Genomic DNA, 23,867 nt, shown 5'->3' with positions numbered 1-23,867 from the left:
AAAGCACCCAAAAAATGCTCACAGTTCTTTTAAACCTTGCTGAAGGACAAATATCAGTTTTCTGGTTGTCAAAATCTTTCCAGGCCATTATTTCTACAGGATTTTCAGCTAAACTTGCTCAAGCTAGTACACCTTATTTACTCAAATATGTCTGTGCCAGCTTCTTCAAAAAATGTTTGCTGCTTTTCTGTTTTCAGGAAGAAGAGTGTGCATCAGCATCTTGCAGTTCTCACACGTCAAATATTCTTAGACTCCTGTCATGATACTTCCAAGAGGATAATAGCAACAAACATCCTACTCCAAGCTGATCAGAGCTGAAGAGTTTGAAGGCAGCTCACAAATGAGCCATCCAATGGCCAAGCACCGCAAGGCAGCATCAGTGTGCATGTCACAGCAAATGAGAACTGAGCTGCCTCAGCAAGACATAAATGATCTTCCCAAATCCCAAAGGTAATGGAAAGCAAGACAGTCCTGTGTGCCACTAATCAGTCTCTCTCTCTGCTAAGGGAAGGAAATACTGCTGGTGTGTAAGAGCCACTTCTAAGGATGTCCTCTAACAGGACACTTGCAGGACTCATTAATTTGGTACTACACATAACAGTATACAGTTTTCCTTTTGTCACACAGTATGCACTGCATTCCATACATTGTGATTTCCAGCTATGCACCTCTTTGTGGTAGAAGCAGTAAAATATGAGTCATATCTACCATCCTAACTCAGCAACTGTGATGGTTAACACCAGACAGCACCAACATCACCACTGTGGTTGTCTGATGTAGGCTTGGATGTTGAGCGGCTGAAAAGAAGGGTGGGGTAGTTAAGCTGGTTATCTGGAGATTACCCAGCTGCCTGCATCAACAAAAGCCTGCCATCAGTCACCACATCATGGCTGCTCTTCTGTGCCCTACTAGTGGTCATCAAAAATGAGTGAAAAACTAAATACAGCAAGTCTAAACATCTGTTCCTATAGAGCCATACACTTCATCCTGTCATTGAAACCAGTAAGAGTTTTATAAATATTTTCCATCAAGTACTGGATTATCAATGCCTCTCATAAGCATTCACTCAAAAATTTAAAATTCCATTTATTTGAAGACACTGGTTTTGGTAGCAATAGAGGTAACTTACTTCAGTCTGCACAGGATATTTAATATCTGATTGTTTGCTTAGTTGGGAAAAACAACTTTCTAACTTTGAGGCCTAACAGAATGTATTGGACATCATCATGTAACATCACACCCAGGCAACTCTGATAAGAAGTATCCAGGATGCTCCCAGAATCATGGCTGTGATTCCTGTAATTTGCTGTCATTATCTGAAGCAACTCTTCCCTTGTAATGCAAGACAATAAATCTAAGATGAGAGCAAATCTTTCCATACTGCAATTGCAGTCACAGCAGCAGCTGTTTTGCCACATGAGTGCACCCGCTAGAAATAAACTAATAATCCACAGCAACTCTGGCAGCAATGACAGCATCAATCTTTATAGAGGAAAACGTGAAATTGCTTACAGCAAAGATTCAGTTGAGCTAGAAAAATTCACTACTTGGAATCCTCTGCTATAAATAAGTAAAATGATACACAGGGTGTAGCCTGCAAATAATCTAATAGAAACAAAACTGGCTATAGAGATGAGACTAATGCACAAAGGAGCACACCTCAGTACCAGTGGAAATGTGATTATCAGGATATAGAAATTCAAATAAAGGAAATAAAAGATAATCTGCAGAAAGATTCCAAAGTGTTTCTGAAAGAGCTGTAAAAAATTGATGGAAACAACAGAATAAAAAAGGTGATATAAGTGTAGTCAGAACAAAAATAAACTTAATAAAGAATAGCACTTGGATAATAATGAGGAAAGCATTATTTTTTAATCAAAACAGGGTTCATTTAATCACAATCAGTGTATTTGTGTCAAGCTAATAAATGACTAATGGATAAAATACCTTACCAGTACTGCTGGGAACTATCAATTGCTACTTGGCTAAATGCAAAACACCTGCTGCCTTTAAGCAAGACAAAGTTTGTAAGGAAAGGTATTGCTTTGGGTTAGAATAGTTGTGCCTAGCTGGAAAAACCAAAAAAAACTCACAAAACACAGCCTCCAAGCCCCCAGAAGCTGAATTCAACCAGAGAGTTTTATCTATGTTTAGAGACAGAGAGATTTGCAAGGCTCCAGGTGACCAGGTGACACAGTTTGCTGCAGCTGAGTGAAGGAGTGTGCCCAATTATGGCCTTTATAACAGTGAGAGGCCTGAGGGATGGGGATATGCAGCAAATCATACAAAAGCACAAAACCAGCATTTCTACAGACTATGTAGTTCCTAATGTCCAGTATGCCTCTATTTATCTTCTGGCTTGGCAGGGGAGGGAGAGAGGGGAAGGGAAACTGAGGTGGTTTTGGGGTTTTTTGGCTGCTTGGTTGGATTTTTAAAAATTTTTATTTTCTTCTTCCCCCAGGCCTGTGAAGTTGTGATTTGTTTTGGGAGAGTTTTTTGGGGCTGGAAGGATGGGTGGGTTGATGTTGCTTAGGTTCATCAAGCAGATGAGAAAAAAAACACACAGTGAGAAACTAAGATTGTGGGTTGGCATGGTTTTGTGTGTTACTAGTAAGGAAGTGGGTCTATAATGTGTGTAAATTGCTCGTAATTTTTCATGCTGAATCCTAAAGAAAATATGGGGTTTTTTGCACAATCTCATGTTTCCAAAGGGAATTGTCATACTGCATGCAGGGCTGGGTTTGCAGGACAACTTCTTTGCTAACAGGAAAGCAACACCAACTTTAACGGTATCTGTTGATGAAGTAGGGAGGTTAAATATTTATTCATACTACTGTAAAACTACATAGATGAGGCCTTCAAGGCTGAACTGCAAAACCAAAAATTACACGACTTTGCAAGGAGTGGGAAAGGACAAAAGCACACACATCATGGTTTGTGTCATGATCCATGAGAATTTTTCAAGTTGGAAATCAGATTGCCACAACGCATCCAAGCTGTAATGAATAAAATCAGGAATAGCTGTAAGATGAAAAAAAAGTGTAGCAGCTATGAAACACTGATTTAATAGAACTGAGAATACCATTTATTCTGTTAATAAGACATAATTTAGCTGATTTTTTTCCCTCCCGTTTCTCTCAGTGGTTAATAAAGGTTCAGCACACTGTGGCAAAGATGTGTATAAGCACACAGAAGATGTAAGCTCCCTCACACTCGTCAGGAAAATCCACAAATGCCAGAGAGGTTTATGTCCAAAAAGGAGACAAGAGGAGTCTTGTAACTTTATTCTAAATAAAGAGAGCGTCCACGGAGACACACAGATGTAGGGCTTTCTCTCCTGAGGTTTTCAGGGGGCACAGCCTCCTTTCATCCTGAACTCCCGGCCGCGTGTTGCCCTCTTCCTTTGCCCATCGCTGAGGCACTCTAGGAGGGTACAGCTTTCCCGAACCACATATCTCACCCTCGAACCTACTATTTTATTCCAAAGTTCAGAAACTCAGGCTTGTGCTTGGCTGTTTCATAAGCCAAGCTGCCTGGGCTCTGCAACAACCCTGCTGCCAAAGTCAGAGATACCAATACTCATTTCAGAGACTTTAACACCCACACCTTCACCCATCAAATCGTTTGTAAAGACATTGGCTTTCCTCTCGCGCTTTTCCCACACTTCACGGCCTGGCCGTGGCTAACTCTCAGAGTGTGAAAGGCTCATCCTGCCACTGCTGCAAGAAGCGGCCACAGGCAATAAAGCACCACAAATTAAGGAGTTAAATAAGGAGTTTAATTAAGGAGTTTAATCTCCCGGCCCGCCCGTTCAACCCCGCAGCTCCCCGACCCACAGTTACTGACGCGCTGCCGGAGGTGGGCCGGGCTAGGCGCGGGTGCGCGCGGCGCTCGCGGCGTGACGCCATGCTCGGGGCGCACCAATGGGAGGCGGCGGCGGCTGCGTTTGAACGACGCGTAGCGGCAGGCGCGGGTGGTGCCGCCCCGCGGGGCCGAGCGGTCGCTCCTGCGCGTCCCAGGGGCCGAGCGGGGCCCAGCCGGGCCTCGGGGGCACAGCCGGGCCGCGGGGAGAGAGGAGCTGGACGTGCGCGGAGGGGGAGCACCGAGCTGCGGGACAAGGGAAAATCCAGGCCGCTGCTGCCCCCGGATCCGTGCGGGCCGTCCCGCCTCCGCCGGGGGCTCGGGCGGCCGCAGCCGGTCGAGGGGAAGGGCCCGGCTCTGCCCTCGCCCTTCCGAGGAGGTACGGCCGGCCGTGCGGGGTGCTGGGGCGCTCTGCCTGCGCTTAGAGGAGACCCCAGCGAGCCATTGGCTCCGGCGCCGGTGTTGTTTAAAGCCCTGCCCGGCCCTGCCGCGGGCACCGAGCGTTTGCAGTTCAGCCACCGCGCGGTCGGGACAGCGGCCTCGGTGAGAATGGCCAGACCTGCGCGTCTTTTCCTGGCTGTGGGGCTTTGCTGTGTGTGTACTTGCGCTTAAAACTGCCCCGAGCTTCACTCGTCTGTCCCTGTGCCTTTTCCTTTAGCGTCGGGGGTGCAACCCCAGCTTCGCGAGTTCCTCACACTCTCTGCTTTTAAAGGTAGAAGATGGCAGAATCCTCGAGGAAGTCCTTCAAAGACAGTCTGAGCGATATAAAACAACGTATGAAAGAGAAAAGAACTCAGAAATGGTTAAGGCTGGGCAAAACTACCCAGTTCTCCACCGTAAAGGCCAAAAGAGCAAGTAAGATGCTTAAATGTCTTAGGACTTACAATTTACTTGTTTTCTTTTCAATGCCATTTGAAACACTCACTGTTGCCTTGCAGACAACACCTCCAACCAAATGAAGATCATTCAAGCAAACAACAGAGATCTGGCTCTGTCCTTGCAAGAACACAAGCTCAAACTGAGGGAAGCTGAAGCTACCATTCTTCAGCTAAGGAAAGAGTATCACATTTTGAAGGCTCAAATGTTTGACTTGCAAAGAAGTCATAGGCTCCAGCAAGAACAAGGACGTGTGGAGGTATTTTTAAAAACTATATGAGCTGGTGAAGCTGAACATGAGAATCTGTACCAATCCCTTGATAGATGTCTTTATGATCTTAAATTGATAGATATCTTTATGATCTTAAATATTTCATAAAACATTAACTCAGTATGTTCAGTGGGGGTTTTTTTCTAACTTGGTATGCTGGTTTGGGTACCTTGACACATGGTAATGAATTTTTTTTCTCACTACTCTTTCCCATTTAGTTAAAATAAAAAAGAGTAAAGATAAAATCTTAATTATCAAAAATTAAAGTCTTATCTTCTGTAAATTTTGTAGGGAGCTTATCACATGTGAAGGCACCTGACAGAGGTTTTTTCAGATTTTAGTTATAATGCTGATAAGTTTGTAGTTAATACCAGAGTATGATAGTAACAGTGTTACTGTTCTTCCTTTGTCCATTAGAACCGACTGTCAGCCTTGAATGAGATAATTTCCAAAGTCTCTCAGAATTTACTGGACTCAGTCGCTCTCCTTGGCCCAGCAAAGAACTTGTGTTCCACAGATGTAGTAAGTGCCTTTTTGTCTTGAGGAGCAGGACTTCTCTTTCTGATGGCCTTCACTTCTTCCACCACAGTTGCACATAGATTTTTAGATCTGAGCCCTAGTTCAGAGCAAGGACTAGTCCCACAGTTCCCAGCATCCCGGGGTGCACACTGTGGGGGTGTCTCAGTAAGTGATAAGTGGGACTGAGGCTCTGCTAGGCAGTGGTTGGAGCACCCTGATTTTCTGGGGTTTTATGCACAGTTCCTTCCCCTGTCTGCTTGCTGTAGGATTGAGCTGGGGATGAATGTGCTGATGTGCAGAGGCTGAGAAGGTGGCTGGCTAACACCCACAGCACTTGGTATTAGCTAGACAGAAAGAGAGTCAAGGGTCTCTGGTGCTTTTGGGGTAACTTGGCTGTTGTCTAAAATTTGTAGATGGTGCAAACTTGTTTCAGCCATATAATCACAGTAAGATTTATTTTGTTGACAGAATCAAAGAGTGCTTTCTTCAGGTCCTGGAAATGGTTGCAGTGTCACAGAACCAACACATTCAATGTAAGTATCGTTGATTAATGCCTGTCTATCTTTGGAAAAATCTGTTACACAAAGTTTAATTTTCTGACTGGAAAAAGGGAAGCAACCCAGTGTAATGAAAACTGTTCCTTGTGTTAAACTTTATTGCTGCTCAGTAAATACTACCTTTGGTATTTTCTCTAGAGGACCTCTAAAGTGTGTTCTTGAAGACGTCCTTCCAAGTGGGATGGAAGCTGGTGGTGACAGAAATTCTTTGTCAAAGATCTGTGTGGAATCTGACAGTGACATTTCCTTTACCAAAATAATTCCAAGTGAAGGTAACTAAATCAAAGTATCAGACATTGCTCTATTTTTGAATTAGGAAAACAATGTATGAGTACAAGTTTTAGCTGATTTTAAAGGAACTGATAAGTATCTTTCTGCTTCTTGTCATAAAGGGCAAATGCTAGTGCTGTCCACTGCTAAACTGTTTAAATTAAGATGTCCAGCAAAATCGGGAGGAATTTGAAACTGCTTTATCTTCTCTATAGCTGCAGTCCAGTTTCATTATCTATCAAACAGTTCAACCAAGTAAAATTGCCTTTATACAGTCATTAGCATTTATGAAATCAATAAAAACTTGTTAACAAAGCAAAATACTCAGGAAAATAAATGATCTGTGAATAACCTTTCCAAAAGGAACAGTTTAGAGGAAAATACCAGTGTTATATTACCTAACTGCTTTCTGCATGGAAGCTATATTAAGCAGAGCTTATCTCAATTGCCAAGTCCTAGTTTATAAAAATCTGTGGAGAAAAGCCAGAGAATAGTCTGCATTTTTGACAGGTTCAGAATTTTTGCAGGTTTTTCTGTTTGCCTTTAATATGACATTTTCCCTTCAATTACAAGGACAGCCATCTGATTTTCATCTGAACAGCACAGAGCCAGAGCTGGAAAATGTTTCTTCATGTGTAAAGTTTGGATGTGGTAGCATGTTACCAAAAGGTGTATCCACCAGACGTCACTTTTCAACGATGAGGAACTCTGATGTAATTTGTACTGATGTCTTGGACTGTTTAGAAGCACCTGATTCAGTAAAAGAACTTTCTGAGCAGGATGAAATTAGGCTTGAGGAAAGTCTAGAGAAGTGTGCTACAGAAAATATAAAGGCAGCTGTTCCTCACTTGAATGCAAGCAAGGTTGATTCAGAGCTGGTGTTGAGGCAGAAAACTTCTGAAACTGCACAGTTCAAATTGAAATGTAATTCTGATCTTAAACAACCGGAGTGTAAAAGCAGAAAAAACCCTCAACGAAGGAAAGAAAAGCATCAGAAAGGAAAACTGGAATGGCCACTTACTTCCCAACAAAAACCAGGAAAACTGGGTAAAGAGGCTTCTAAAGAAAAGCAGAATTTCGTGGGTGGCATCAGTGATGCTTATGACTTTCATTTGGAAGAGAGCGTCCATCTTACACCTTTTCGACAAAACAAGGTGAACAACAGTGATACTGAAGTGGAGGATGACGAAGACTCAGGTGAAACCAATACCATTGAGTCAAGCAGTACTGCAGGGGACTCAGATGACAGCCTCTATGAGCCTTACAAGAGTAAATCAAAGACAAGGCGAAGTTCAATGGATGAGAGCCCGATGTCACCAATCCATCCAAGGCCAAGGTCTAAAAGATGTTTGGCACAGCGTGAGCAGAAGCTCTGTCATGAAGAAGAGACTGAGAACAAATCAAGTGATAAGTCCATTAGTAAGTACAGAAATTGTTCTGTAGTTGGTTTTGTTTTCTTGAAAGATAACATTGTTTAGGAGATTTATGCTTTTTTATTTTAGTGTTTGTTTTTTTTTTAATAGCAACTAAAAGAGTAATGTTTTAAGAATGGTTAGATTTTCTTTAAAGCTTGCTTATCTGAATGAACTGAACTTTTCCTAATTTCTTCACAGAGCAGCCTCCTGAGCCATCTCGTGGGCATCTCTGTGATGTTACCAATACAGCTGCAGCACTCCCCAGCACTGGGGATGCAGAAATTGTCCCTGAAGGTGAAGGACCTCAGTCCCCGAAACGCAAGAGGCGAAGCTGTAGTGTTACTGTGAACTACAAAGAACCAAGTATTGTAGCGTAGGTGTCTTGACTTTTCAGTTTGACATAAAGTTCATTATGTTCTATCCAATAGAGGATTTTAAAAGCTTATTTAGATCTTGAAAACAAAACCTTAAAAAATGAGCTCAAAGAACTCAAATTCTAAAGTTAATAATACAGCCTAGTTCGTGTGAAATGGACCTTACTAGCTAAAAGTTATTGTTTTGAGTGATATAGGGAACAACTCATTTTGCCTTTTTTTTTCTTTCAAACAGGAAACTCAGGAGAGGAGATCCATTTACAGATACAAAGTTCCTGTGTTCTCCAATTTTCAAGCTGAAAAAAGACGTTAAGCGACATTCTCATAAGATTCTATGAAAATATCCAGTGAGAAATTGGTTAGTTGTCTTTGAGGTCCTCAGCAAAATCATGCTTCTGCCATGAAGAAAATAATTTCATTTCAAAATACTTCATACTTTCCTGGATGAAGTATTTTGTTGCACAATATGTTATATAATTATGTAAATATTTGTGTGTCTAGTATTAAAGACATCAGATTAAGGGGGCCTGGATTTATTCTAGTGACTTATTTTTAATGATACCGATTGATTACTTTTATAACAGAAGTGATTCTATTCAAGCTCCTTTTGAACAGATCTGGGAGTATATGGGAAATCTCTGATGGATAAGATGGTGAATGTCATTGTATGGGTGAACTTTAGGCACTTCAAATGTTTGGAGCAGCAAGTATTTTTAATAACTGTACGGATCTTGTTTATGTGATGGCTGTAGTTTCATGTAGAATCTTACAATAAACATCTTAGTCTTTTGAAACAGCTCTGAGTGAATTGCTGTTCTTTTGGCAGTTTCTGTAGTTGCTCCAAGGACAATAATGTCAGCAGTGGGCATTACAGGCCTGTGTATTCTGTCCCCATCTTACATGGTGGCATAAGCACTGTTTAGAAGCAATTCTGCAGCTGCCATTTGATTCTGTAGCTGCAACTCTCAAAAGCAGCAATTTAGGCTTAGTTGGTCCTGCATTGAGTGAGTGCAAGTTAGTGTCAACCAGACAGAAACAAAGCAAATTTCTCCTGGTGAAGAAGGCTCCACTTGGATCCCAACTGTTGTGGGACATTCATAACAGTTTATAATAATTTTGTCCCTGCTTTGCCCAGTGCCTTTCCCAGAGGGAGAGTGCCACATTTAAGCTTGTGCTATTTGGTGCTACACTAGGCTGCATATGAGAACAACAGTGTTCTCAACTGTCCACCACTCAAACTACTTCCACTTTGCTTGAGACACACTGAAGTATTAATAGGTTTGTGAATACCCAAAAGAAAGCTACATTCTAAACACCTACTGGGAAAACACAGAAACTACGTGCTCTTCCTCTGTTTTATAAATCTGTCTGTCCCACTTCAATAGGTGCAAGATCTCCCCCTTTCAGTAATAAAACTATTACTTACTATTTTATTTGTAGCTTCTTCCATGGCTTTCAGTACTACTAATATTAGCTTCAGCTACTAAGCATTTGAAAATAGTCATTCACAACACAGCCTTTGAATGTTTGAATGGAAGCTTTGCTTTACCTTTGTATCCTAAAATTCTAGCCACAAGGCCTCACCATCTCAGGCTGGAATTCTAGGACTAGAGGAACTTAAGCAGAGTGCTTGAACTATATAGTGTTAGAGCCTCGTCCTAATAATGCCAAGGTTGTGGGTCCTATCCCTGTATCAGCCATTCGTGTTAGAGGTGCACTTAATGATCCTTGAGGGTGTTCTGTGAACCCCAGGTGCTCTTTAAGGAAACAAATCTGCAACAGCTGTTTTAGCAGGGAGAGAAAAAGGGTAGGGTCATTGTAGAGCAACTCAAGGCAGGTGTGGTGGGTCTGGGTTGTTTTTTTCTCACTGGACTGAGCAAGCTTTAAAAATTGAAGTGATGAAGTACCAAGTAATGAAAAAAAGAGACCAAAATAAGTAGGGTTTTGTACATATATAATTTAAAACTATTCTGTACCAGTACAATATATTAATTTGACAAATGTAAAGTTCATCAGCTGTTAAAGCATTTGCAAAACCACATATCCTACCATAACTTTATTGCACAGTATCTATGAAAATATTAATTCTTAAATTAGAAAACACGTTTCAATATAGAAGAGACAATCTGATTGAAAGACGATAAGAAAATCTACTCTGAAAATAACAAAAATTCACAGGTTACCAAGCTTAACAGGTGCATCTGTAGGCCCAATCTACAAAACAGGTCTATAGTATCCTGTTCTGGCTATTAAAGAAAAAGTACTCACTGTACCTTTGTTATAGATCCCAATGTAGGTCAGACTAAATTCATACAAAACACGATGGCAAGTCCAGCATTAACATTTTGAATACCTTGAGTATCACATTTACTACTTCTAGATAGTTCCTGACATCTCCTTGCTGAATTGATCTGTGATCTAACATTGCACAGGCATTTTGCAGGAATAGATTCTTTGACACAGCACAGCATTGGTTTTCTCTCTCATAACTTGAATTTTACCAGTATAACATCTGTAAATATAAAACACCAAGAATGAAAGTTTAATCTGTTTTTCACAAAAGCAGTTATAACTTACAAACTCTAATTAGAAAATGTCAAGGGACAGCTTTTTGGCCTGTACTGATCTCCATTAAGGATTTAAGTGTACCTCTTAAATGTAGTGTAAGCAGCAAAATGTATATATATTTTATGTATATATGAGTGTGTGTTCCTTTGGAAGGTATACTAAGAGCTGTATAATGTTAATATGTTCCTGGGTCTAAATAATCACGGTTAATATGCATTTACAATAAAGCTTGGTAGAAAATCCAGTTTACCACAGAGCCAAGTATCTAAGCTCAAAGCTGTCCTATATTGTCTTCCTTTGTGTACAATAGTCTTATTTCTGCTGAACAACCTAAAGAATTTAGCAGTGAGGAGTAGTAAGCAGAGTGGATCATGAAGTGCACAAAACCTTAACTCTACTGAGCCAATTAGAATTGTCTAGTAGATGCGAAGTAGTCTCTAAAGTTATTTTGGGTACTTATGTCCTGCATAAGCCAAGTCACTATGACATTGCGCATCTAGACAGATTTTTTTTTCTTTTTTCTTTTTTTTCTTTTTAAGAGTGGTTATGAGATTACAATTTGCAGGTAAAATATTTATCAAAACTGAAAATGAATAGAAAAACTTGCATCTATCAAAGATCACAGGCAGTCCTTTTTCAGAACTGACTGCTCTTCTCTCACAGCTTCTCAACCAGCTGAGTGTTTCTTTTAAAAAATAATATCTTATAAAAAGATTCTACAAAGAAACAAGTGTTTCAGAACCCCCCCACACCTGTTGTTTTCCCTTACAATTTTCTTTTTTACTGGAAAAAATAATAAAACTTTATCAAATAGGTACTGCATTAGGTAAGCTATAACATTAGGTAAGCTATAACATCTGTTGTCTGGGAATTTTCTTCATCTTCCCAAACATGTGCAACTTCCCCCATGTTTGTGGGGTTTCTGAGGCTGTAGCTGATAAACTTATTAGGAACATAAGGTAATCGGCACACAAAAGAAATATTCCGTAATTAAATACATTATAAAGCATTTTAATAAAATAATTTTTGTAACTTCAGTATAATACATGTTTGCAAAACTAAAAGGGTTTTTAAAAGTGCTAAGTATTAAACAGAAGTTTCTTAAAAGTCCACAACTCATATATAGAACAGCTTTCCCTGTCCATAACATAGGCACACTATTTGGTTGTAAAAAAGACAGTGTCACTTGTCAATTAATCCAGCTTCTTTAATTTTTGTGTAGAAGAATTTCTCCAGTATATTGGCACATTTGTAGTATTCACTCTCGGGGGGGTTGTACTCTCTGCAGTTTGTAAAGACTCGCTGCAAGTCTGCCATGAACAATTTCTTAGACACGTAGTACCTGTTCTTGAGGCGCTCACTCATTGTTTTGAGATCTGCACAGAAGAAAAATAGATTAACAGCGTTGGATTCAAATACGTTTTGTGTGCAGTGTCCCTTCAGACTGATTTGCCATTTAACATGAACTGGCAAAGCTAGGATTTGGAATGGAAATTGCCTTCATCTCAGGCAGGGTCTGTATTTTAGCTTCAAAAGTAAGTGAGCTGCTGGAACTAAGCAATACCTCACTGTAAGGATGAATTTATGTAGCATTTATTTTTAATTCTCTGAGTTTTCTGTGGTTATTAGATGTCCCTAATCCTCTTCTGACTGTCCTGAGAGAACCTGTTCTCAGCTCTGCTGGAGGAGGCCTTAGGGGTATATGGGCAAAGAATTCAAACATCACAAAACATGTACGTTAAACTAAAATCCTTACTGCTGTGCAAACACGGCAGAGAAGATACATTGGTCTGTCTACACTACAAGCAGAATTTGTAGCCTTGAAAAACAAAGATAAAATTTGTTCTACCTCTACATATATTTTTATTACCTCTTCAGAGTTTATAGTTGTATATCCTTTTTAAGAACCATGTGAGAACTGATCTCCCCTGCTTTCAGAGCATCATGCAAAACATTTACTTACAGAACATTCTTTAAGAAGTGTTCTCCTTTATACTAAAATCAGTCATCCATAAAATATGTAAATCATCTGTGTTCTCCACATAGTCACTTTCCCAGTAATTCTCATCAAGCATTTAAAAATTCTGTCTACATTACAAGTGTTCTAGGAGTGAGTACAGGAATAGAAGTAGTGGGAGGTGTGCTGGATGCCTTGGCTTTTCTCACCTCAGATGCTCTAACTAGTTTTTAGCAATGCTTGAGCCAGGCATCAACAGCACCTTTGTGAATCTGAAACAGAAGTAGCTGAATTGAGGAGGACTTAATGTCAATGAGTATTGCAAGGACACCAGAGACCAAAGACCTCCAATGCAAAGGAATTAAACTTTTTAACTTCAGATTTTAAAATATGGTTGTATTTTTGTTTTGGTAATGGTTTCAGGGGTTTTGGGGGGCGGGTTGAGTTTTTTTTAAGGGGAATTTGAATTTATTAAAGGAGAAGAACCATTTTCAAATTGACAAGATGGGATTATTTAAGGAAAGTTTAATAGACGCTCTCAAATACTTTTTCTAATGGTACAGAACCTGCTACTCCCTGGTTTTGCACAATATTTTGCAAAAGTAAAGGCTCATTCAGCTCCCATTAAGTCTGAAATTCAGGTGCCTATACCTAAACTAGATATCCATAGACTAATTATAGCACCCAGCTGAGAAGGCTGTTCAGCTTGCCCTGAAGAAAATGTTGCCTGGCTAGAGAGTTAAGCTGTTCTCCTCTAAGGACAGTGAAAGTTTAGTTCCATCTGTCACTCAGCCACACAGCTTTTGAATGTCAGATGAAAAGGGGAAACAACCCCCAAAGAGTATTGCTCGATGCAACACCTGCAGAGCACTTAAAACAGGGTAAAAAAGCATTTCTACATGAGAACTGACCTTAGGAGGTAGTAAAAAAAAATTACTGCCATACGTCTCAAAAATTGTACCATTTAGTCTGTATACAAACATAAATGCAACTGTTCTCTCTTGTCTGAACAACTTTTTACAGTATCAGCATGCTAGCAGGGAGAGCAGAAAGAAATCTGAATTTATCACAAATCAAGGCACAGTTTAGTCATGCTGGGTTCCTTAGCTGAAAAAAAAAACAAAACTAAACCAAAGAACTCAGCTCAATCCTCAAAGCCTCAAAGTAAACTGCTGCCCCTACCTCTACTGTAATGCATCTGAACAAGGAAAGGTCAGACAACACTCCTACTTTGAGTTTGCCAACTTAGGTAAGTTATTTGTAACCACTGTTCAGATTAAACAGATTTCTGAGCTAGACCTGCTGAGAAAAGTAGACAGAAAACTCTACCACAGAAGGGGATTCACATTCTTTTTCTTCATTGCTAGAGAATAAATTTGTGTTGGGGGTACAGGAAGCCAGCAGTTGGTTTATAACATATATGTACATCTGCTATTTGGGAATGGTAATTTGAATATTAAAAAATAATTAAACTAAATTGATAGACATGGAGCCCATGTACAAAGCAACATGAATAAATACTTTTATTCTCTGAGAAACTGATAGCTAATGGCCTACCATGAACCTGTATTTCATTCTCTAATGATATTAAAGGGTTCAGAAACTGTAATCAAAATGATAGAGGTGAGTACTGCACAAATGAGGAAGGAGTGCCAGAATTCAGTTTTAAATCTGGTGCAGTGCAAATCAAGCATTCTTTTAGAGTATCACTGAATTATCATTGAAATTATGTGTCCCAGAAGTCAAAATCTGGATCATAAGAGAAGGCAAAAGAAAAACATTAGCAGTTGTGTACTTCCCTTTGCAAGCAATGCTACACAAACAATAGCTGTGTTACTTAGAAGTAAAAATAAATAAATAAATAAATAAATGTAACACCTCAGAAAACTGTGGCAGATCTAAAAGAGAAAGATAAAAGTTAGCTTAAAATTAGTTGCATGAAGCATTTTCCTAAACTTAAATTGGAGCAAAGTATTACGACTTACTTAGAAAACCCTGCAACCTTTGAAAATATTTTCTCTATATGATTTAGAAATCTTAAATCTGTATTTCAAAGCAACTCAAATGCTCAGGTGTCCCTGAAAGTTTGCCTTGCCTTCAAGTTTTTTAACATTATGAGTAGGATCTGCAATGACCAGTTACCACACACATGAATGTATCCCTACAATTCACCTACACCAGCTGAGTCCTGAAAGCTTCCAGCTGACTGCATCATTTAAGAGCTTGTTAAGAGTTCTCTAGGGCACACTAAGATTTCAGATAGGTACACCACACATGTTTCACAGAGGTCACAGAGCACTCATCAATTTCAAACAACAGCATCACACTCTTGACACTTCACAGCTGCAAGGTATTCAGCTGCAAGTAACATATATCTTTTACCATAAAACAATCAGATTAAAATTTATCTGCTATGTCTGCAGCTATAATGATTTTTAAACTCTACTTAAAAAATGTTAATGGCATTACCCATGGGAAACCTTATAACTTCATAATATCCAGGAGCTTCTGTTCTCTTCACGGGTTCCATGAAGGGCCAAGCGCTTTGATGGCTCTTTGGTAAAGAAAAAAGTAAGGTATCTAATATGGAAACTAGATATTGGAAATCATTTTAAAATCTTTACAGAAAGTAAACTAGAGCTAGCACTCACCTTGACTTGCTGCAGGATGGTTTTTAACGTGCTGTAAAGTTGATCTGGATCCTTGGACTCCTTACTTGAAGGAAAATATAAATACAAAAAGATTAGTTTGAGTCCTTTATCTTTGTTCCTACAATCTGCATCTTACCTAAAAGCAACTCCAAAGTTTCAAGCATTTTATGGAAGAAATAAAATTTAAAACAAGCAAACAAACCCAAACAAAAATCCTCAAAAAAGAACCCCCGCTACGCAAACCACACTTGCCCATGATAAAAAATAAAAAATACCACCAAAAAGCCTCTTAAGAACTCATCTCTTGTAGATTATTTGATTTCCAGTGGATGGAAAGAAATACCAAGTGACATTGTTTAAAGATTTTTCTCAAAGGAATATCCCAACTGCTTCAACATTTTACTTTGTGTAGCACTTACCCTCTTTCTTTTCCGCTTGGTTTCCAGCCAGTCTCTCCTGTACACCAACAACATGAGATATTATATGGGAACTACAGTAGGTCAAAACATTAACTGAATTATTGCAACTCAAAGAAGAAAAGCCATTTCAGCACTACTGCAGTAAAATGGGTTTGTTTTAATAAAAGCTACTCCTAATAAATAACATAACCATCTAGCCCGCAGCTCCATTCAATTTCCTACGTGATCCACCAGACTGCTGAAAAGATTCTACAATATTTCTATATGAAACACATTTCTTTTCAATAATTCAATACATATTTTACTGAAACCCACTCCTCTAAAGAATAATCATGACAAAGTTATCCAATCTGATTCCCCAGGGACAATGAATAAATTGCAGAAAAGCATAGCCAAAAAAAAGTCCCCCAAAATATGATACTTAATTATTTTTAATTCTGTTTTGTCCTGTACATTCATGCCTAGCACAGAAATCATTGTTGTTCAGGAGTACAGTGCATTAAAATGGTGCCAGAGGGAAAATGCTGCCTATACTGTGATACAAATCAAAGAGGGATCACATGTAAGTAAAATTATACACACGTACATAAAAGAGGATCAGCCTGGGATGCCTTGGGGAAATCTCAAAGACAGCAGTTGTAATGGAAATACAATAACCTTCACAGAAATCAAATCAGCAGACCAAAACAATTACATACTAATCAAAAAGAACTATGTGACTACATTAGTATTTCTAGTCTTGGACATTTCTTGGGCTATTCTGCTTCTGTTCTACATTAAAAGAGTTTGATACATACTAATTCCAGGAATGCTCTCTATAGGAATTTGCCGTACTCCATCTTTGAAGCAAGAAAGGCCAGGATAAACTTTTCGGATTTGAGCTTGCTTCCTTTCTATGAGCTTTTTAATGATCTGTAATAAAGCAGCAGAGAAAACAAAAAATAATTGATTTGGTCTAAAGTCACCCAGAAGATTAATGCAAAACTGTGGTGAGCAGAAACATTCTCACTTCCTAACTCTGCAGTCCTTTTCCATGAAGCTGAAAATGGGGCTGAGCTACCTGAGCAAACGCTGATTCTGCAAATGAAGCTACTGAGTCTCTCAGCTATTTTGGCACAAATCTAGAAAGAAAGGAGTCATTGCTGGCTCTGTTGATCACAAGCTGCACAGCCCTTAGGAAGACAGGAGCAGAGGCAGAGAAGGAAATTTTCTGGAAAAAAGTTTGAGAACTGGCTGTAAAATTTTAACAATTGCAACTTCTGAAATGCTTCAGCACAGCTGGTCAAAAATTTCAAGGCACATAGTGAATGCATGTATTTTTATGTACATACATATTCATATTCCAATATTTTAGAAATTAGAAGCCCATTCACTTCAAAATCTCCATATATATATCTGTAGGAGTTGCTTATGTATCAATCAAAGATACTCTCATCAAAGATTTTTCCTGGAGGATGTCAGAATGATTGACTCTTCAGAACCAAAATTCTACTGTCTCTTGCAAATGCTAGGGAAAGGCTTTTCCCACTCCAGGGTACACTCTGTTTTTCTTTGCAATCTTATTACCTCAAATTCTAAGCAATTTGCTTTGGTGCTCTTGATACCCACTTAGATACTTATCTAAGCTTTGTGTGTCCTGGATATGTGACTTTCAAAACTTTGTAACTTGGAGTAAACAAATGCACAGCCATGCACACTGCCAGTCTGATAGAATAATTTCTTTGGAAATAATAAAAATGGACATATTTTTAATTTTAAGGACCTTCACTCCCTCATACAGAATATTTCCTCTTAAAGAAGAGGAAAAAGATAAATTCAGACTTTTTTTAACAAAATTAAAAAGTCAGGTTTGAACAATCTTGAAAGAACAAATTATAAATAGTATTTCTTAAAAAACCAAGGAAAGTATTCAAAAACAAGCGGGAATGTCACAATTATTTTGCTAATAAACTATTTTATTATATAGAAAATTATTAAGGACTAAATAAAAAACAACCCACATAAAATCCAAAGAGGGACAGACTGGAAATTAAGACAGTCCACCCTTGATTTATATATTTTTAAAATGGCAGAAAAAAAAGAATCCTCTTTCTTTCAAGTAAAACAGGCTGTGCAATACAAACACTCCATTTAAATGTCACTCTAATGAACACTACCCATATGGGAGGGAAGGAACTGACAAAGTCATTACAAAAAATCAATCTCACAAGATTTTGCCTAGTTAACTACCACAAAATTGAACTGTGAATTACTCCTCAAAATAAAAGTACTTTAACAGTCTTGCTCTTGTTAAGTCAGCAAGTTAGAATTTGATGCTTCAACTACAAAATTTTGGCACTGAGACTTGAATGAAAGGATTATTCTAACTAATAAAAGTATGTACTCAAATTTAAGCACCAAAGCAAAGAAGAGAGCTAACCTGGCACCCACTGAACTGTTTCTAAACATCTGAATAGAGAGTAACATTCAACATTTCATGTCAACCTTCACCTCTTTTTGCTTTTTGATGATGACAGAAAATTCCGTGTAGGGGATCCTTGGATTTAATTCACATCCCATTAATGTGGCACCCTCATAATCCTTGATGTAGCCAACATATTTTGCTTTTGGTACTTTAATATCTTTGGAGAAACCCTGCAAAAGAATTAAAACATATAACTTAAATTGTCATTATGCCATTTTCCTTTTACATTTTTGTTTTAACTGAAATGAATGAGGATTGAGAACCAAATTCATCATAATGTTAAAATACAATAAATACAACAGTGAGTTACATACCATGGTTCAGTGTTGCATGAACCTTCTCATGGGAGGCACTTGATAAAAGAACAGTTAATTGCTAAGAAGGGCAGCTGGGGAGATTGTACTCAGTTTAAATGTGTGAAGAGTAGATTGTACCAGTTTTATATACAGAACCATAGAACTGCCTGGAAGGAACTCGAGGAGGTCATCTAGCCCCATCTCAGCTCAGAACAAGTCTCATCATATCTGGCTGATCAAGGCCATGATGAGTCCTGAATATTGTAAAAGGACAGAGATTCCACCACCTCCCTCAGCAACATTTTTCAGTATTTCACCACTCTCAGGACAGGAAAGGAAAAAAAAAAATCTCCTTCTACCTGTTGCAATTTCCCATTATTCAGGTCATCTTCACTGCCTAATGCTGTACTCCTCTGAGAAAAATCTGACTCCATTTTGCTGACCAGATAGTTGACACCTGTTTATCAAATCTATTTTACAGAACAGACATTGCCATCTTTCCTGAATTTGAACCTCATGCTTCAGATCAGGAGGAGCTGTAAGTGCAGGTGAGGTAAGTTTTCATCTATCACAAGTATGCCTAGTCCTTCTTTGTACTTCTTATAGAATCAGTGAATGAACTGACATTTTACTAGTTTTTAGACTAGACAAATTATAGACTATACCATATACTTATGTTCAGATGATTCTATCAAAGAAAAATGTATTAGAAGCCAAAAACATTACATGAGATGAGCACATTTTATAGATAAAAAATACACATGTAAAATTGCACTATATATTTTATCCAATTACTTTGCCATGCCTAGTTATTTAGTCAACCCTACTAGATATAAAACTTCTTGCAAAAAGTAATTTCTTGCACTGAACTTACTTGTTTTTTGAAATAGCCGATAGCATATTCATCTGCATACGTGAGAAAGTTGAGAATGTTGTGTTTGATGTGGTACTCCTTCAGATGGTTCATCAGGTGAGTCCCATAACCCTGGGTGAAACATAGCAGGAAAAAGCCATGACATATTAGAACCTGTGGACCCTGGGTTATTACACACTGTTTTTCAAAATACAATCTTTCCTTCAGATCCTGTTTAAAAGATTTTCTCTTAATTAAGTGGGTGTTGCACACTCAAGAGCAAACTCTTTTGAGCCTTGTAGGGGTGCCTTTGTGACCCAGCACGGAAATTGTAATTCAAGGTGCCCACCTCTTTTTTTTTTTCGTTCCTCTTTTAAATTAGATATAAACCATTAAAATCACATACTTCACCCATAACAAAACTGCACATACTGTAACAATAGAGCATCCTTTCTGAGCCATATCACTTCAAAACTACAAAGCAGTAACAATACTGAAATTATTCCAGTGTTCTGTGCAGCTGTAGCAAAACAGTCTCTGCCTCAAAGGATTTATTATCTAAGCTTATCATAAGCATAAAAAGGAACAGTGAACAATTACCATAATAAGGAGCAGAAAATTATAGAGTCCACAATCAAATAAACAGCTACGCCTTCTGACTGCACACAGGTATGATTTCCATTTAAATTCAGCCCCAAAGTAAACAACAGGTTGCATTTATTCACATTGCCAAGTAAGCTATAGTCATGCCCTTCTGCTGTGATATGAAGAAATGTAAAATAGATAGGTAATCCCATAATAATGTTTTGTTCCTGCAAATGTTTCCATTTTCTCAAAATGCAGAGTAACAGGACACTTAGAGAAACACACACAGATTCCTTTTGGGTACTCTGCTCTTCAAAACTGGGAAAATTTTTACTTATGTAAAAAAGCCAGAAAAAATGACTTAGAGAATACAAACTTCTGATTTCATTTACAATTTCATAGATCCAAATATGGCAAGTGCCAGATAATAAACTAAGCCACATACAGTAATACTTAAAATTATTTTGTAACAGGGGACCAAACTACCTAAAAACCAATTCAATTTGTATGGGAAAACAATTCCTATTTTTTTTTACTCAAGCCTCAAACTGAATTAAAATAGGAACATATTTTTCCCTAAGACCTGGCAGGTCATTCATGTGTCAACATTTTTTTTTTTCTCAGTTACCTGTTGACAGGGTCAGCTCACTCAGAGGAAAAAACAAGAAGGCAAATTTTCAGAAACACTCAACTGATACAGCAAAGCACCCAGAGGATAAAAGAATAAATAGTGTGTTATGCAGCCCTGAGGGCAATCTGACGGGTCAGAATTATCTGCTCTATTATTCTGAAAGATTATTCCTAGAAAATCACAACACACCTTTGGCAGCCTCACCTGTGTAGTGCAGTTAAGCACAACTTAGGCATATTCTGTAAGGATTTGCATTTGCTAAAACACTCTGAATGCTGACAGGTCATTGCTTAATGTAGGGAAATGCTCCTCTCTAACACCAGAATAAAATCAAATATAACCTGAGTATTAACAGTTGTTGCAGACTTTCAATCCCAGTGTGTTACTCTTTTGCACCTGGGTGTACAATTTTTGCATGTTAACTGCTATACACTCTGAATTAACCCACATCTCAGCTCTTGTTTCTTGAAATTAAAATCATGAAGCTAGAGCACCATCTAAAGGCAAAACCCTGAACCAAATTGTGAGCAGCTAGAAAAGCTGGAGGAATCTCATGTATTCATACTGCTCTGCATCCTTTCAACACAGATGCTAATTCTCAAAATTTTGAGAAAATGTGGCATTAACTCAAAAAAGTGTACAGAATTGATCCAGAGCTTATTTTGAGATGTAAAACTACATCTAATTTTTTATTCTATCTCATTTAGATTGAAGTTATGTAATGTCACAAAGTGCTTGAACGCAAAGTACTGCCCCCCACAAGCAATACTTATTTCAGTCAACCACAAAATGTTACACTAGACAGAGACACAACTACTGGGGACAGAGGCATGAAAATACCAAGAATGGCAGGCCACTATTGCTCTGCTGAGAAAAATTTTATTTAATTAATTAAATACAGGTAATCCTACTATTACGATGATGATGCTATATCTGCACATTTTAGTTGGGTTTTTGTGTATTGTTTTCAGAATTGCTGTATCTTTCAAAATCTATTTCTGTCTGGCAACTCAGCAGAGTATTCAACATGACTAAAAGTGTTAGGACTACATGCAGTGAGTGAATGGGACTCAAATCCATTTAATAAACACTTGTAATACAGAATTCTTTTTACCTTGACCTGCTCATTGGAAGTCACGGCACAGAAAACAATCTCTGTAAATCCTTGGGAGGGGAACATCCGGAAGCAGATACCACCGATAACACGACCATCTTTTATTAATGCAAGGGTTTTATGTTTCCTGAGCAGACAAAAATAACAATCACTTTAATTCATGTACATAGTACATCAAGTGCCCTTAACCTTCCTTTTTCAGAAACTTGATTCACTTCTTTCCATGATGATAATGCAATTCTGTATGCCTCCTAAGTTAGCCACTGTATCTATAGAAGAGTTCTTACTTTAATATCATGCTTTCAATAGACCATAAAGGTGATCATCACAGAGCAAGCTCCTGGCCTTGCCAAGTACTCTGAGATACTCAGGTAATGCCCAATAAATAAAAGTTGTATTGCTTTTACTGAATCTATTGCTGATAGTTACACCATTGCACAATTCTCAGGGTGATTTTATCCTGAGTAAATTAGAAGTTAATGGAGTTACAGGAGAGCAAGTCCTTTCTAAGGGATTCCTGTTTCCTTGCATGCAATCTCCATAGTTAACCTATCAGTCTCAAATACAGCTGATGAAGTAAGAGAGAACATTTCTTATTTCTAATCACACACTCCTCCGGGAATCAAGACCAGAATAAACATCCATTTCTGTTGCACTCAGCGTGACTGCCAGGAAAGATATAGCAAGGTGCAATCTCAACTCTTATGTCAAGGATAAGGAATTTTAGTATAATCCTCAAGGTGTGAAAACAGTGCACCATCCTTTAGATTATTCAATATAAAGTATCATATAAATCATATAAATGATACAGTCAATATACAGATGATGTATTTTGGGGAAACCAGTTGGTGCCGAAAGTGACCCCCTGCCAAAAAGCCCAAAGATAGTTATATTGTATGATGGTTATATTGTATGTGCCACCATTGAAGAAGATTTTATATATATTATATATTCTTTTTTTCTTGTACATATTTTAGCTTTTTCTAACTTGTGGAATGACAGCAGCAATGCAGCAGCTTGAGCTTTTGTGGTGGTTTCACCCTGCCTGGATGCCAGGTGCCCACCAAAGCTGCTCTATCACTCCTCTCCTTGGCTGGACAGCAAGGACAAAATGTGATGAAAAACTCATGACTTGAGGTAAGAGCAGGGAGAAATAACTCAACAGCGACCATCACAGGTCAAACAGACTTCACTTGGGGAAATTAGCTGAATTTATTACCAATCAAAATCAGAGCAGGATGACAGAAAGTAAAACAAATCCTAAAACTACCTTTCCCCTCCTCCTTCCTGATTCTCTACCTTCTGTCCCAAGCACTGCAGGGGGATGGGGAATGGGGTTATGGTCAGTTCACCACATGCTATGTCACAGTTTCCTCCTCAGGCAGAGGAGCTCTTCCCTGCTCCAGTGTGGGGTCCAGGAACTGCAGTGGCACAGGTCCCTTTCCACAGGGACACAAGTCCTGCCAGCAAAGCTGCTCTAGCAGGTAGTGTGGGCAGCTCTTTTCACAGAATCTTCCAGGAGCCTGCTCCAGGGCAGGCTTCCCACAGGACCACAGCTTTCCTTCAGGCATCCACCTGCTCCAGCATGGGGCTCCTTCACAGGCTGCAGAGGGACACGCGCCTCCCCAGGGTGTTCACCATGGAAGGTTAAACTGGTGGAGCAGTTCATGGAGAACTGCAGCCTGTGGGAAGGACCCATGTTGGAGAAGTTCATGGAGAACTGTCTGTCATGAGAGGGACCCCATACTGGAGCAGGGAGAGAGTGTGGGAAGTCCTTCCCTGTGGAGGAAGAAGCAGCAGACACCACAGGGAAACTGATTGTGGCCTCCATTCCCCATCCCCCAGCACTGCTTGAGGGAGAAGGCAGAGAATCATGAATGCAGCTGAGTTTGGGAAGAAGGGAGACATGGGGCAAAGGTATTTTAAGATGCAGTTTTTATTTTCTCATTATCCTATTCTGATTTGATTTGTAAAAAAATTAAAGTAATTTCATCAAATTGAGTCTATTTTGCCTGTGATAGTTATCAGTGAGTGATCACTCCTTGTCCTTCTATCCAAGAACTTTGTACTTTCTCTCCCCTGTCCAGCTGAGGTGGGGAGCAATGGAGCAGGTTTTGTGGGAATCTGGCATCCAGCCAACGTCAACCCATCACGGTCCCACAACAAGAAGCCACTTATTATTAATA

The 23,867-nt window shown here is 38.9% G+C and overlaps 2 protein-coding genes across 6 annotated transcripts in view; one reads left to right on the top strand and one right to left on the bottom strand.

Annotated features, from left to right (window-relative positions):
- Positions 1 to 3,827: 3,827 nt before the first annotated feature.
- On the top strand, positions 3,828 to 8,935 carry SGO1 (shugoshin 1). 5 transcript variants are annotated; one of them, XM_064703330.1, is made up of 9 exons: positions 3,828 to 3,858; positions 4,574 to 4,716; positions 4,800 to 4,996; positions 5,426 to 5,530; positions 5,996 to 6,060; positions 6,223 to 6,356; positions 6,928 to 7,773; positions 7,968 to 8,142; positions 8,379 to 8,934. In XM_064703330.1, exons 2-9 carry the CDS (start codon positions 4,581 to 4,583, stop codon positions 8,479 to 8,481), a joined length of 1,761 nt encoding a protein of 586 aa, XP_064559400.1. In that variant the 5' UTR covers positions 3,828 to 3,858; positions 4,574 to 4,580; the 3' UTR covers positions 8,482 to 8,934. The 5 variants fall into 5 exon arrangements, with proteins under 5 accessions (XP_064559400.1, XP_064559396.1, XP_064559398.1 ...); XM_064703326.1 differs by lacking the exon at positions 3,828 to 3,858 and adding an exon at positions 3,985 to 4,404 and having other exon boundaries at positions 8,379 to 8,935; XM_064703328.1 differs by lacking the exon at positions 3,828 to 3,858 and adding an exon at positions 3,985 to 4,240.
- A 1,145-nt stretch (positions 8,936 to 10,080) lies between these two features.
- Positions 10,081 to 23,867, bottom strand: part of KAT2B (lysine acetyltransferase 2B) — a 40,514-nt gene continuing 26,727 nt past the window's right edge. The window contains exons 11-18 of the mRNA XM_064704619.1: positions 21,682 to 21,808; positions 19,373 to 19,483; positions 18,229 to 18,372; positions 16,536 to 16,650; positions 15,739 to 15,775; positions 15,320 to 15,383; positions 15,138 to 15,222; positions 10,081 to 12,087 (exon numbers count right to left, since the gene is read on the bottom strand). Coding sequence (XP_064560689.1) covers positions 11,894 to 12,087; positions 15,138 to 15,222; positions 15,320 to 15,383; positions 15,739 to 15,775; positions 16,536 to 16,650; positions 18,229 to 18,372; positions 19,373 to 19,483; positions 21,682 to 21,808 — 877 coding nt within the window. The 3' untranslated portion in view covers positions 10,081 to 11,893. The remainder of the gene's footprint in view (positions 12,088 to 15,137; positions 15,223 to 15,319; positions 15,384 to 15,738; positions 15,776 to 16,535; positions 16,651 to 18,228; positions 18,373 to 19,372; positions 19,484 to 21,681; positions 21,809 to 23,867) is intronic.

The sequence above is a fragment of the Zonotrichia leucophrys genome, chromosome 2, assembly GCF_028769735.1.
Source record: "Zonotrichia leucophrys gambelii isolate GWCS_2022_RI chromosome 2, RI_Zleu_2.0, whole genome shotgun sequence".
NCBI lineage: Eukaryota > Metazoa > Chordata > Aves > Passeriformes > Passerellidae > Zonotrichia > Zonotrichia leucophrys.
The sequence above is the reverse complement of the archived record's forward strand: the minus strand, read 5'-3'. Positions and strand labels throughout refer to the sequence as shown.

Excerpts from the sequence above, each read along its gene's own strand:
- SGO1 (XM_064703326.1), top strand. The coding sequence starts at position 4,581 with ATGGCAGAATCCTCGAGGAAGTCCTTCAAAGACAGTCTGAGCGATATA. Across the intron at positions 5,531-5,995 it reads ACTTGTGTTCCACAGATGTA|AATCAAAGAGTGCTTTCTTC; the intron begins GTAAGTGCCTTT and ends TTTTGTTGACAG. Across the intron at positions 8,143-8,378 it reads AAAGAACCAAGTATTGTAGC|GAAACTCAGGAGAGGAGATC; the intron begins GTAGGTGTCTTG and ends TCTTTCAAACAG.